The sequence below is a fragment of the Mobula birostris genome, chromosome 2 (genome assembly GCF_030028105.1).
Source record: "Mobula birostris isolate sMobBir1 chromosome 2, sMobBir1.hap1, whole genome shotgun sequence".
Lineage (NCBI taxonomy): Eukaryota > Metazoa > Chordata > Chondrichthyes > Myliobatiformes > Myliobatidae > Mobula > Mobula birostris.
The window spans coordinates 76471022-76485591 of NC_092371.1; the positions used below are offsets into that span (position 1 = coordinate 76471022).

Here is a 14570-nt window from a genome sequence, read left to right on the forward strand (position 1 = left end):
GAGTAGGCCATTCGGCCCTTCGAGCCTGGACCACCATTCAGTACGTTCATGGCTGATCCTCCAACTCAGAACCCTGTACCTGCCTTCTCTCCATACCCCCGATCCCTTTAGTCACAAGTGCCATATCTAACTCCCTCTTAAATATAACCAATGAACTGGCCTCAACTGTTTCCTGTGGCAGAGAATTCCACAGATTCACCACTCTCTGTGTGAAGAAGTTTTTCCTCATCTCGGTCCTAAAAGGCTTCCCCTTTATCCTTAAACTGTGACCCCTCGTTCTGGACTTCCCCAACATCGGGAACAATCTTCCTGCATCTAGCCTGTCCAATCCCTTTAGAATTTTATACGTTTCAATAAGATCCCCCCTCAATCTTTTAAATTCCAGCGAGTATAAGCCTAGTTGATCCAGTCTTTCTTCATATGAAAGTCCTGCCATCCCAGGAATCAATCTGGTGAACCTTCTTTGTACTCTCTCTATGGCAAGAATGTCTTTCCTCAGATTAGGGGACCAAAACTGCACACAATACTCCAGGTGTGGTCTCATCAAGGCCTTGTACAACTGCAGTAGAACCTCCCTGCTCCTGTACTCGAATCCTCTTGTTATGAATGCCAACATACCATTCGCCTTTTTCACCGTCTGCTGTACCTGCATGCCCACTTTCAATGACTGGTGTACAATGACATCCAGGTCTCGTTGCACCTCCCCTTTTCCTAATTGGTCACTATTCAGATAATAATCTATTTCCCTGTTCTTGCCACCAAAGTGGATAACCTCACATTTATCCACATTAAATTGCATCTGCCATGAATTTGCCCACTCACCTAACTATCCAAGTCACCCTGCATCCTCTTAGCATCCCCCTCACAGCCAACACTGCCACCCAGCTTTGTGTCATCCGCAAACCTGGAGATGCTGCATTTAATTCCCTCATCTAAATCATTAATATATATTGTAAACAACTGGGGTCCCAGCACTGAGCCTTGCAGTACCCCACTCGTCACTGCCTGCCATTCTGAAAAGGTCCTGTTTATTCCCACTCTTTACTTCCTGTCTGCCAACCAATTCTCTATCCACATCAATACCATACCCCCAATACTGTGTGCTTTAAGTTTGCACACTAATCTCCTGTGTGGGACCTTGTCAAAAGCCTTTTGAAAATCCAAATATACCACATCCACTGGTTCTCCCCTATCCATTCTACTAGTTACATCCTCAAAAAATTCTATGAGATTCGTCAGACATGATTTTCCTTTCACAAATCCATGCTGACTTTGTCTGATGATTTCACTGCTTTCCAAATGTGCTGTTATCACATCTTTGATAACTGACTCCAGCATTTTCCCCACCACCGATGTCAGGCTAACCGGTCTATAATTCCCTGGTTTCTCTCTCCCTCCTTTTTTAAAAAGCGGGGTTACATTAGCCACCCTCCAATCCTCAGGAACTAATCCAGAATCTAAAGAGTTTTGAAAAATTATCACTAATGCATCCACTATTTCTTGGGCTACTTCCTTAAGCACTCTGGGATGCAGACCATCTGGCCCTGGGGATTTATCTGTCTTTAATCCCTTCAATTTACCTAACACCACTTCCCTACTAACATGTATTTCCCTCAGTTCCTCCATCTTACTGGACCCTCGGTCCCCTACTATTTCCGGAAGATTATTTATGTCCTCCTTAGTGAAGACAGAACCAAAGTAGTTATTCAATTGGTCTGCCATGTCCTTGTTCCCCATGATCAATTCACCTGTTTCTGACTGTAAAGGACCTACATTTGACTTAACCAATCTTTTTCTTTTCACATATCTGTAAAAGCTTTTACAGTTATGTTAAGCAGGAAGGCAGAGGGGGTGGTGTGGCTCTCTTGGCAGAAAATGGAATTAAATCAAAATAAAAACATTTGAAACAAAAATGAAATTAAATCATTAGGAAGAAGTGACATAAGGTCAGTAGGCGTTGAATCATTGTGTATAGAGCTAAGGAACTGCAAGGGTAAAAAGACCATGATGGCAATTATATACACACACCCAAACAGTAGTAAGGATGTTTTCTACAAATTACAATGGAAGAGAGAAAATGCATGCCAAATGGGCAATGTTACAATAGTCAAGGGGAATTTCAATATGCAGATAAATTGGGAAAATCAGGTTGGTGTGCTGAGACTGGAGAGGGTCCAAAGGAGGTTGATGAAGATGATTTCAGGATTAAATGGCTTGTCACATGAAGACTATTCGACGGCTCTGGGCCTGTATTCACTGGAATTCAGAAGAATGAGGAGTGACTGCATTGAAACCTATCGAATGGTGAAAGGCCTCGATAGAGTGGTTGTGGAAAGGATGTTTCCTGTGGTGGGACTGTCAAAAACCAGAGGACACATCGTCAGAATAGAAGGCTGTCCTTTTAGAACGGAGATGAGGAGGAATTACTTCAGCTGGAGAATGGTGAATCTGTGGAATTCATTGTGACAGACAGCTGTGGAGTCCAAGCCCGTATGTATATATAAGGCAGAGGCTGATAGATTCTTGATTAGTCAGCCCATGAAGGGATACAGGGGCGCGGGGGCAGGGGGAGGGAGGAGGTAGGAGATTGATGCAGAGAAGAAAAATGGATCAGCCATGGTGAAATGGCAGAGCAGACTCAATGGCCCCAATGGCATAATTCTGCCTCTATATCTTATGTTCTTAGGGTCAATCATTTCATTGTTGGGTTGAATGAAGTTATCCATCAGTGGCGGCGCCAAAGATTTTTTCTTGCTGGTGCTACAGTGGGGCTGTATTATTCAGTGGTGGTGCTGAGAGATGTACCCTATGGCAGGGGTCCCCAACCTTTTTTGCACTGTGGACTGGTTTAATATTGACAATATTCTTGCAGACCGGCCGACCGGGAGTGGGGGTGGGGTAGGGTTGCCAACGGACAAGAGTAGCAGTCAAATACGTTGTGTTTCCCTGAAAAAGACTACCATGACCATGAAGCCTTGTGCGGGCACCTAACCTATGTGCACATGCGTGACATGCGCATGCGGGTACGTTCCCATTTTTTCCTACAAATCGTTTTTGGCAATTCTGTTCAGTAAAACTACACTGTACATACATTATTTCTACTTTATATAGGCTGTGTATTTATCATATCATTCCTGCTTTTCAACTGAAAAACACAACACTAACCCACAATGTCCACTATTCGCATTACATAGACAGACAATGCCAAAAGATACACCGTTATTAAAGTCAAATAAGGCAAACAACAGATGCAAGGCTTTACCAGGAGTTGGGCAAATCGTGCTCTGACTATGCAATACCTCAATTAATTCGGCTACTGAAATTAAAACAAAAATCAATAGAATCACCGCTTGGAAGTCTGAGCAAAACCAGTAGGCTTAATAGCAGTAAATGTAATAGTTTAGGATTTGTAGGAAACATAAGGACTATGGGGTATCCACCAGAAAATAATAATAATAATCAGCCTCAGTCTTGGCCCAAATTTTTAAAAAAATCAACTGCACTCACCATTGATGTTTTCAGAGAAGCCCAATCCATCTGTTGTTGTGATTGGTGGTGAAAGCCTCAATGATTTTCTGGATGTCAAGTGCTTTGGTCCTCCGGCTGTTTATGGCCAACAGGGCCAAGTTGCGGTTCCGAGCATCGCCGCTGCCATTCCTTAGGTAGTTTTTGAAGTGTCTGAGGCAAGAGAAACTCCGTTTGCATGAGGCAGATGTCACAGGTAGAGTCAGTGATATGCAGATTAGTTTGTATAAATCTATAAATGCATTGCGGTAGGGTCTCATTGGAGCTAGAAATTCCATTGTGTCATTCACTGTCTGTCCTTGCTAGAGACTCAACCACAGCTCTCATATACTGTACTCACAATTTTCTTGGACAATCTTTGTACGTCCTTTGTCAAGCATATTTCCCAATCTTAAACCGTCTTGTTTTCTCAGTCTGAATTCGACACATGTCTCCATAGCAAACTTATGAGCTGCACTTACGTGGTGGGTTTTGAAAGCTGTTGTAGCTTTCTGCCAGTTGCGGTAACCGGTGATGGTGAAGGTAGTCTCGGAATGGAACCCATGTCCTCCACACAGGAAATGCCTGCATGCGAAGCAGAATGTAATATCTTTCGTGATCGCATATTCCAGTCAGTCAAACCAGCCACAAATAAAACTCCTTTGCTGATTCCAAACTGTTGCGAGCAGCGAAGGGTACTTTTTCAATGCTGGCCGATGGGGTCCTTCCTCAGGCTGCTGGCTAATGTCACTAACAGTATTCCCACTAGTACTAAGAGCAGCTTCATCCATGTTCTCTTCCAAATCCCACTCCATTTCTTGTTCCTCTACTTCGCCCTCACACTCCTTCGATGAATTGCTGTCGTCCTCATCCCCACTTACTTCTTTCTGCATGTCACTTTCAATTAAGACAGGCTCAGGCTGAGACACCACTGATTCCTCTGAATGAGGTCTTTTTCTCGCTAAAAAGCGATCTATTTTTCACGCTGGCCAAAATAATGCACGTGCCAGGTCAACACTAGCTTGTAAAAGCACATTGTGTGTGTGTGTGTGTGTGTGTGGCATCCGTTAGTCTTGCGAGACCACGGATCTGCGCCTGGATGTATACTATCAACCTCTCGTGTGAGTGAGAGTGAGTGACATCACTAACTTAAGTGATCTTAGATCAGCTTAACTGATCTGAGGACAGCAACGGCAAGACATTGACAACGAACGAATAAGCAGAAGTGTAGAGTGGACCTGACAGAGTTTATAACTTTATTGCTGCGTGGGTGCTATGGTAATTGGGGGCGCTGTTTCACTAGATCAACTGGAGAAACAAGCTGTATGCAAAACTATACAGAGAAAGCAAAGCAGTGGAAATTTGTATGTGAAATTTCAGTTAATTTCTTGGTGGTGTTACGCTGGTGCTATTGCAATTTCTGCTGGGGCTATAGCACCAGCTAGCACCACCTTAGCGCCGCCTCTGTTATCCATGCTGGTTCAGGAGTCTGATGGTGGAGCGGTTAATAACTGTTCCTGAACCTGGTGAAGTGCAACCTAAAGCTCCGGTACTTCCTTCCCCAACAGCACCAAGAAAAAAGGAGCATGGCAAGGATGTTGGGGGTCCTTGATGATGGATGCTGCTTTCCTGTGACAACGTTCTTTGTAGATGAGCTCAATGTTCATGGTCGATGTTTTGGGCTGAGGCTCTTCATCGGGACAGTAAAGGAAGGGGGCAGAACCAAGAATAAGAAGGGTGGGAGGAGGGGAAGGAGCATAAGATATATGTCAGTGATAATAAGCCTGATTCTAAACCTCATTGTAAGGAGTGTCAAGTGTGCATTAAAAGTTAATAACTATAACCAGACAGCTTATAATAGAGGTACTTTAAAAAAAGACACAGCTATTGTAACACCTTTGATTATTAGAGAGGTGGTTTACCTCAATCTTGTTGGAGATAGTGATTCCCTGGCAAAATGAAGCTTGGGCGGTTGCTAAGCGCTGGGGGCTGGTTGCTATGGTGGTGTTGCAACTTCCGGTCCGCTCTCTTCGGTGTGGTGTCACGTCCGCTGCCGGGGTGTTAAGGAAACGTGGCCTTTCGGGCTGTTGTGAGGGTGGTTAACATGGCTGGAGTTGAGCTTCCCGTGATGAACGACAGCGCTGTCAATGTTACTCTCAACGACACTGAGGCGGCTGCCAACGCCACTGCCAAGTTCGTGGCGACCCCCGAGGGGACGGCCGTCGCCTACGGAAGCCTTGTGGTTATGGCGCTGCTGCCAATCTTCTTCGGGGCCCTGCGGTCGGTGAATTGTGCTAAGGCCAAGGTAAGGTGGGGAGGGTAGGGATGGAGGGCCCGTTTACCGGGGGAGCGGACACACCAGTGGGGAGAGTGTGGCCGGTCGAGACCCCACCACCACCAAGCAAACAAACAAACACACACACCCCACGTTCGTTTATATTTGTAAACTATCACTTTGAAATAATGTCAGGGTGAAGCGTATATGGGGAAAGTTTGCCTCAGCTGGCAGTACTTAATTTTCTCTTTTTTTTATGTCTTCTGATTTTTTTTTGGTCTCCATTTGTCTCTGTTTCCCTTTCTTTCCATTGGCAGGACAGATTAGCAAAGCTTCAGGGATGGTAACACAGGAAGTTCGGACGCATCTTTAGAAAGAACTACTTCATACCTGGGTCTTCAAAAACCTTTTATTTTGCAGGACCTGAATGTTCTAAGGAAGTATGGAAAAGATGTACGGAAGTGATTCTGGAGGTTATGGCTATGTGGTTAAGGTGAAAAAGCTGTGGTTGCTTTCTATGGAATGGATGTAGCGAAGAGGAAATTTGGCAGCGGGGTTTTGGGTGCATTAAATTTTATCCAAAAGTTCAAGTGGCCACGAATTTAATGTGATATGTTATTAACAGAATTGGAATTGATGCAAGCTTGAGCATTTTTGTAAGCAGTGTGCAGCTACAATTTGCATTAGAGATACTGATAAGTATAGATTTGATAGTAGTCTGAAATTGGATGAATACAGCAGAATCGTACGTAGAGAATAATAACCAGACGTTTGGATTATCTGAGAACAAAGCACTGAATACTGAAGGAACTCTGTGTGTGGGGCAGCATCAGTGGAGGTAAAGAGATGGCTGATGGCAGGATTAGCTTTGGTCTTCAGAAACAGGCCTGGACACATTGATAGGCAGAATAGCTTTATTGGGTGGGTATTTTAGATGACATGTTCTCTTTCACTTATATTTTTGTTATATTTACTGTAACTTGTGCATGAACATTTATATTTCAACATTGGATGATTGTAGATGTGATAGAGTGGTACCAGATTAGTTTCATTTTTTGGAAGTTAGGAATTGTCTTTGAAAAGGTTTGCAATATGCTGTCTGTATTCATGAACTCCTTGTAATTGTTTTGACAGTAAGGCATACAATAAATTTTAAGCTATTGACCAAACTGCTCTGGGGCTTGAATGTACAGATCTGTGCAAATGTCTTGGGCATGCTAGATTTTTTAAAGATAAATTTTGTTTTAGATGCTTATGTTTTGCCTTCTGCATTAGTGTGTCAATGGAAAAGAGAAAATTTTATATTTCCAAATATAAAATTTACAGAGAAGTGTTTTGTTTTTTAAAAGAGAGTAGCATATTAAGTAATTAAGATCACTTCAAATTAAAAACTTGACTGCTTTGTAGGTTTACTGCCCAGTGCATGATTAAAAATGGTAACAGAGGGTGCTAATGATCAGTGTCTTAATGAGTTGAATGAACTACACTAATTAACTGTAACAGAAATACGTGTAGAAGGAAGGAAAGGCAAGGATGTAATGTTGAGCCATTATAAGGCACTGGTGAGGCCTCACTTGGAGTATTGTGAGCAGTTTCGAGCCCCTTAATTTAGAAAGGATGTACTGACATTGGAGTGGGTTCAAAGGAGGTTTGATGGCTCTGGGCCAGTAGTCACTGGAATTCAGAAGGATAAGGAAGGATCTCATTGAAACGTATTGAATGTTGAAAGGCAAACAACAGGAATTCTGCAGATGCTGGAAATTCAAGCAACCTCCAACCTGGTGGCATGAACATCGACTTCTCTAACTTCCGCTAATGCCCCACCTCCCCCTTGTACCCCATCTGTTACTTATTTTTATACACACATTCTTTCTCTCACTTTCCTTTTTCTCCCTCTGTCCCTTTGAATATACCCCTTGCCCATCCTCTGGGTCCCCCCCCCCCCCTTGTCTTTCTTCCCGGACCTCCTGTCTCATGATCCTCTCTTATCCCTTTTGCCTATCACCTCTCCAGCTCTTGGCTCCATCCCTCCCCCTCCTGTTTTCTCCTATCATTTTAGATCTCCCCCTCCCCCTCCAACTTTCAAATCCCTTACTCACTCTTCCTTCAGTTAGTCCTGACGAAGGGTCTCGGCCTGAAATGTCGACTGCACCTCTTCCTAGAGATGCTGCCTGGCCTGCTGCATTCACCAGCAACTTTTATGTGTGTTGAATATTGAAAGGCCTTGATAGAGTGGATGTGCGGAGTATGTTTCCTGTGTTGGGGAGTCTTAAGACCAGAGGGCACAGAATTGAGGGATGTCCACTGAGAACGGAGCTGAGGAATTACTTCAGCCAGAGGGTGGTGAATCTGTGGAACTCATTGCCACAGGTGGCTGTGGGGGCCAAGTCATTGGGAAAATTTGAGGCAGAGGTTGATAGATTCTTGATTAGTCAAGGTATGAAGGGAAATGGGGAGAAGGCAGGAGATTGGGGCTGAGAGCGAAATGGATCAGGTATGATAAAATAGCAGAGCAAACTCGATGGGCCAAGTGGCTTAATTCTGCTCCTTATCTTATGAATCAAACTGGATGAATGACAACCAAACTAAAAGGTGAAGGTGTAGCAGTTTTGACAATTTAACCTTCAAATCGTCAATTCTTAACATCATGGCAAGAGTGAGCCTAGCAGTAAGACACAAGGTGGTTATCCTACATCAGCAAGTTCTCTCCCATGCGGAAATTTCACAGTAAACAGCAGTTTCAACATGTGCTGTCCAAGGTTTTCTGAAGAAGCGCAAAGAAATGGGCAAGGTTGTGGACCAGAATCTTAGTGGTTGTTCATGGAAACAGTGCAGCAGACAAGAAATACATCAAACTGACATCACTTCTAAATCAGAAGTCGTCCAGCACTGCTGTCAGCTCTGAACTCGCAGAAACCACTGGAACCCAGGTACACCCCTCTACAGTCCAGAGAAAGCTTGTCAGAAATGGTCTTCGTTGAAGAGTTGCTGCCAAAAAGTCATTCCTCTGAAGTGGAGACGAAGCTGAGAGAGACGCATCTACCCACAAAAAAACAAGAGTGGGTTGCTGAACAATGACAGCAAGTGCTTTGGAATGATAAGTCAAACTTTGAAATTTTTCTTCCAGAACAGGAGCCAGTTTGTCTGTAGAGAAGCTGGAGCATGCTACGTGGATGAGTGTCTGCAGCCGACAGTGAAGCATGGCAGAGATCCCTGCAGGTTTGGGGCCGCATTTCTGCAAATAGAATTGGTGATTTGGTCAGAATTAATAGAATCCTCAATGCTGAGAATTACAACCAGATATAGTATCATGCAATGCTATAAGGGAGGCATCAGATTGGTCCCAACTTTATTTTGCAGCAGGACAATGACAAACACATGGCCAAGGTCATAAAGAACTATCTTCAGTGAAAGGAAGGACAAGGAGTTCTGCAACAGATGGTATAGCCTCCACAGGGCCCTGATCCCAACATCATCCAGGCTGTCTGGGATTACCTGGAGAGGCAGAAGTAAGTGAGACTGCCAAAGTCTAGAAGAACTGTGGCAAATTCTCCAAGCTGCTTGGAACAATCTACCAGCCGATTTTCTTGTAAAACTGCACGACAGTGTACCTAAGTGAATTAATGCAGTTTTAAAGGCAAAGGGTGGTTACACTAAATATTTGATTTAGTTTCTTTAATTTTTACTGCTCTTTATTGTCATTTTTTGATATTTAATAATTTCATTATTTTTGAAAGCATCTTCGCTTTGCAGAATTTTTTCACATGTTCACAGTACTATATTTTGAGCTATGTTACAACGTACAGAAGGGAAATTGATTTATTTTGTAATGTGATGTAGTGTTATGATCTCAATTCTTACTGTTAAATGAGACAGCTTTTACAGCGATGTGAGCCTTAGGTTTTTCTATGTTTCTTTTATACCGAATGGAAAAACACCCTCTGAGTTTGAGACAGCCATCAAGCATGCACTACTATTCTTCTCTCAATCCCATCAACTGCTCTGAGAAGCCACTACTCACTGACACGCTGGACAATCTACAATCACCAGTATATCAGTGGGATGGGCAAGAAATAGGAACAGCAGAAGGAAATGTACATGTCACAGGAGAACATGCAAACTTCACATAGATGGCGCCAGAGGTCAAAGCAGCAGTTTTTCAGGGGCTCCTCAGGTTATGATTAACCTGAATTTGGGGGAAATCTGACACTTTGTAAATTCTTCCATTACATCTTGCTGTTAATGACTACATACATACAGTGTGTTGTATATTTCATTAGTTTAATTGAGGGTACTACATGTACTTGCTATATGATTTGTGTTACTATAGAAAATGTACCTTTCTCACTTTCGGAGACGATTCCCAGGAAGTGAGCCCTTGCATAACAAGGAAATTATCTGTACTAGCTGCATCACTGTATCTTGTCTATGCTTCCAAGGCTGCCAGCTCATATCTGTGGATTGGCACTGTTTTAACTAAGGTTGTGGCAGTCCGGGGGACCAAATTTTGCTTTTTCTCCATTAGAGTTACTTCATTGAAATAACAGTAATTTTTAATGACTAATGGTGAAATTTTTAATTTCAAATTTTAAACCACCACCTGTGTGCGAGATAAGAGGAGAGCATGGTCAATTCCTTGTGGATGGAAGCTATAGTTTTATATTTGGAGTTGCTGCATTTGGAACAAGATGGCACCAGTGACAAGTGCAACTAGCGACATACTGCAGACAGCTCAAGAAACAATTTCTTTTAAATATACTTCTGAACTGTGATTGTTGTCTGTAATTTCCATTTTGATGTACTTTTGGACCGAATGAGCGATCTGGTGCTTTTGCTATCTTGCAGGGAATTTGATGAGGTTGTGAGCCTGGTGGCAGAGCCTGAACCCATGGTAGGCTCCATTACTCCTCGCTGATTAAAACATTGCGAGATTGAACATGAGGAAAAGGATAGAAGGCAATGGTTTATTGTCATTTACCTGCATTTGATAGGTCTCTCTGCTGCTTGAGGAAGGTGCAGGTTCCTTGAGTTCAATTTCCTCATGTGGCTGTGGGATTCCTTATTGGGAGTATCAGCGTTTTGATGTTTAAAATTCTCATTGCTGAACACGCTCTGTGGACTTGCTTTTAGAGGACTCTGGTTCATGTTCCATGTGTTTCCGGTTACCTTTTTTTAGCATCTGCATGATTTGTTTGAGGTGCTTTGGCGCGAAACTGGTTTTCCAGCTTTGGCCTGAGCTGAACTAAACTGACTCAGTGGCTGTCACTCTTTGACTGTTTTTGGAGACGTTTAATATTCTGTATGTTATTTGCTCACTTTTTGCTGTTTGTGTTATTTGTGTTTTTTTTTACATATTGGGTTGTTTGATGTTTTCTTTTAATGGGTTCCATGGTGTTTGTTTCGTGGTCTCCTGCGGTGGGATGGTTCTCGGGGTTGTATACTTCGATGATGAATGTATTTTGAACTTTGAATTTATCCATTGTTATATTTCCCAAAAAGATTATAATTCACGGAAAAGATAAAGCTTCTGGAGAAGATATTATCCATGCTGGGTTTATGAAAGGATGGAGAAGAACTTGGATATATCAACAACCTTTATTTCCAAGATCTGGGAATAGGAAGTTTCTGGGAGTAGTTCACAAGGTGCAGGATAGATGTGTTCCACAGGAAGAAGTTCTCAATTGGCAGAGGGAGGCAACCATGGCTGACAGAGGAAGATAAGGACAGCATAAAAGCTGAGGAAGGGTTATCATATGAGGAACGTTTGATGGTTCTGGGTCTGTACTCACTGGAATTCAGAAGGATGAGGTGGGATCTCATTGAAACCTTTTGAATGTTGAAAGGCCTAGACAGAGTAGATGTGGAAGGGATGTTTCCTGTGGTGGGAGAGTCTCGGACAAGAGGGCACAGATTCAGGATAGAGGGCAACCCTTTCAAAACGGAGGTGCGGAGAAATTTCTTTAGCCAAAGGATGGTGAATTTGTGGAATTTGTTGCTAAGTGCAGCTGTGGAGGCCAGGTCGTTGGGTGTATTTAAGGCAGAGATTGATAGGTTCTTGACTGGACTTGGCATTGAAGGTTACGGGGCAAAGGCCGGGAACTGGGGTTGAGGAGGAGGGGAAAAAAAAGGATCAGCCATGATTGAATGGCGGAGCAGAGTTGATGGGCTAGATCAGCGGTCCCCAACCTCCGGGTCGCAAAGCATGTGCTACCGGGCTGCAAGGAAATGATACGATTTGGCGATATGAGTCAGCTGCACCTTTCCTCATTCCCTGTCACTGTGGAGCTTGAACGCACAAGGTCATTACGCATGCGAGGTCATTACCCGCGCGTCATCCATGTCAGCGCGGGAAGGAGATCAACTCCTCGAGCTTGCAAATGACGACGGGCTGAAAAGTATGTTTGACATAACATCTCTGCCGGCATTCCGGATCAAAGTTAAGGCTAAATATCCTGAGATAGCCACGAAAGCACTGAAAAAGTTGCTTCCATTTCCAACATATCTCTGCGAAGCGGGGTTTTCTGCAATGAATGCAACAAAAACTAAATTGCAGAAAAGGACGTAAGGAACTCCCTTTGAGTATTGCTGTCTCCCATCACCCCTTGATGGCACCGTCTTGTTGCAGGGAAACAAGCCCAGGGCTCTCACTGATTCAGTGATAGTGGTGTGTTGCTGTTGTAGTGTGGATGAAATCACCGGAGAGACAGAGTCACTGGTAGGTACAAAGCAGCTTCTTTATTCGATACAACAAAGTGCAGCAGGCATCTTACGGACGGAGACACTTTCCGCAGAAAGGTCTGCTAGCTCAATGTGGGCTCGATATTTATATGCTAAACACAAAGGCATTCGCTACTTAAAAAGTTATAGACGATGCTTCCTTTTGAAGCTACATACAAAATATCACACCATCCTTTTCTTCCGACGCCAACATGTCTGGGTTGGTTTCCACAGCCTTACTCGGCATTTTACGTGCTAACATAGAAGATAATTAATATTTATAATGTATAGATAACACTGTCTTTGAAACTACAGCATTAGGTCAAACTATGGCGCCAGAAGCATCTGGTATTCACAGCTTTTTAGGAAGCCCATTGTGGTGGACTCAATCCACAGTACTTTGTCAAATAGAAGTCTGGTGGCCAAGGTCATTTAAGTGTAAACAAATCATCTACCCAAAAAAAAACCTCACTCTAACAGTCCCTCCTTTTGGCCTTCCTGGACAAAAATTAAACTTGTATCAGGAAAAGCCAACCTAGGAGGATCTGCTCAAATTGGGCAGCAAAAATGCCCTGTCTCGAAATCCCCCCCCCCCCCAGTGTTATGTACCTCGATATCTATCCTAGCATTACCTAATCGCTACCTACCAAATGTTAAACAGAGAGGCAGGCTGTTCCAAGTCTTTAAGGATGCGGCTCCTTTGGTGTGCCTGCTCTTTCCCTGCAGGCTGACTGCAGCTTAATTACATTCTTCTGTCTTCAGCCCTTTATCCTCTGGTCGCTGAAACTGTCCTTCCAGGAGCACCCACAGGCGCTCTCATCGATGTACAGGAAGGGGTTGGGGTGGCCTCTATGTAAATGTCTGCAAGGACCTCTCACTGGTGGCACCCCCTTCCGAACTGTCTGGTCGATCACTGGCCCAACTGCTGAAAGGGCCCAGCTCCTCAGACTGGGAGTGATCACTTTCAGATACCATGTGCAGTCTGAAATGCCGTCGAAGTGGTGGAACTTGCCATCTCTGCTTTAACTCAAGAATCCCTCCTCGTCTATTTCCCAATGAATTTCTATACTATGCTATAAAATTAATCATCTACCTTCAGCAACCAGCCTTCTTTACAGAGTACCATCATCATCACACTTTAGCAGGCTATTCGTGGTTTTCCTTCACGTTCTCAGTGTCTTCTGCCACGCTCTTGGCGTCTTCTGCCCTTGAGTTTTCTCCGGGTATGTTTTCATCAGTGTGGTCAGGTCTGGCATGGCCGGCTGGTGTTCCTCTCTTAGGTTCTCTGTAATTACATGGTTACTGGGTACACGTGGTTCCACACTCTGTCTGTGGGAGCAACAAGAGGGTGAGTTGTATGCTTTAACCTGGGTCCAGTGTTTCCACTGGCTGCCTCGCCGAGTCTGTACACAGACACATGTATCATTGGTTACGAGTACCGTCTGTGGTCCTATCCACCTGGGGGCAAACCCCGGCCTTTCTGGCAGCACCCTCACCATAACTTGGTCGCCAGGCTGTGGAAGAACTATCCCCTTTCCCTCTGGCTCTTTCTGATCAGCGATTCGCTGTTGTTGTTTCGCTCGGTCCTTTAATACTTTAAGTTGGTTATAAAGGTCTTTCACATATTGGGTCATTCTAGCCCTATAAACCCCAGGCTCCCCGCAACCCATAATTACCCCATAAGGGAGTCGCATTGCTCGCCCCATCAATAATTCGTGGGGGCTTAGACCCAAAGTGCGGTTCGGGGTTGCGCGCAATCTCATCAAGATTCCTGGTAATACTTCCACCCATGTCTTTCCTGTCTCAGCTATAGCTTTGGCTAACACATTCTTGATTGTTTGGTTCATCCTTTCTACCATCCCTGAACTCTGGGGGTGGTAGGGTACGTGGAACCGTTGTCGAATCCCTAGCAGTTGGCACATTTCCTTCATCACTTTCCCCATGAAATATGCTCCCTGCTCTGAATCCACCTGAACTGGGGTTCCCCACCTTGGGAGGATTTCCTGAACTAGGATCCATGCAGCGGTGCGGGCGGTGCAGTCCCTTGTTGGGAATGCCTCTACCCACCGAGTGA

At 44.0% G+C, this 14570-nt stretch overlaps 1 protein-coding gene across 1 annotated transcript in view; it reads left to right on the plus strand.

The window, feature by feature from the left end:
• Positions 1-5532: 5532 nt before the first annotated feature.
• hm13 (histocompatibility (minor) 13) overlaps positions 5533-14570 on the plus strand; it is a 100138-nt gene continuing 91100 nt past the window's right edge. The window contains exon 1 of the mRNA XM_072243573.1: positions 5533-5809. Coding sequence (XP_072099674.1) covers positions 5609-5809 — 201 coding nt within the window. The 5' untranslated portion in view covers positions 5533-5608. The remainder of the gene's footprint in view (positions 5810-14570) is intronic.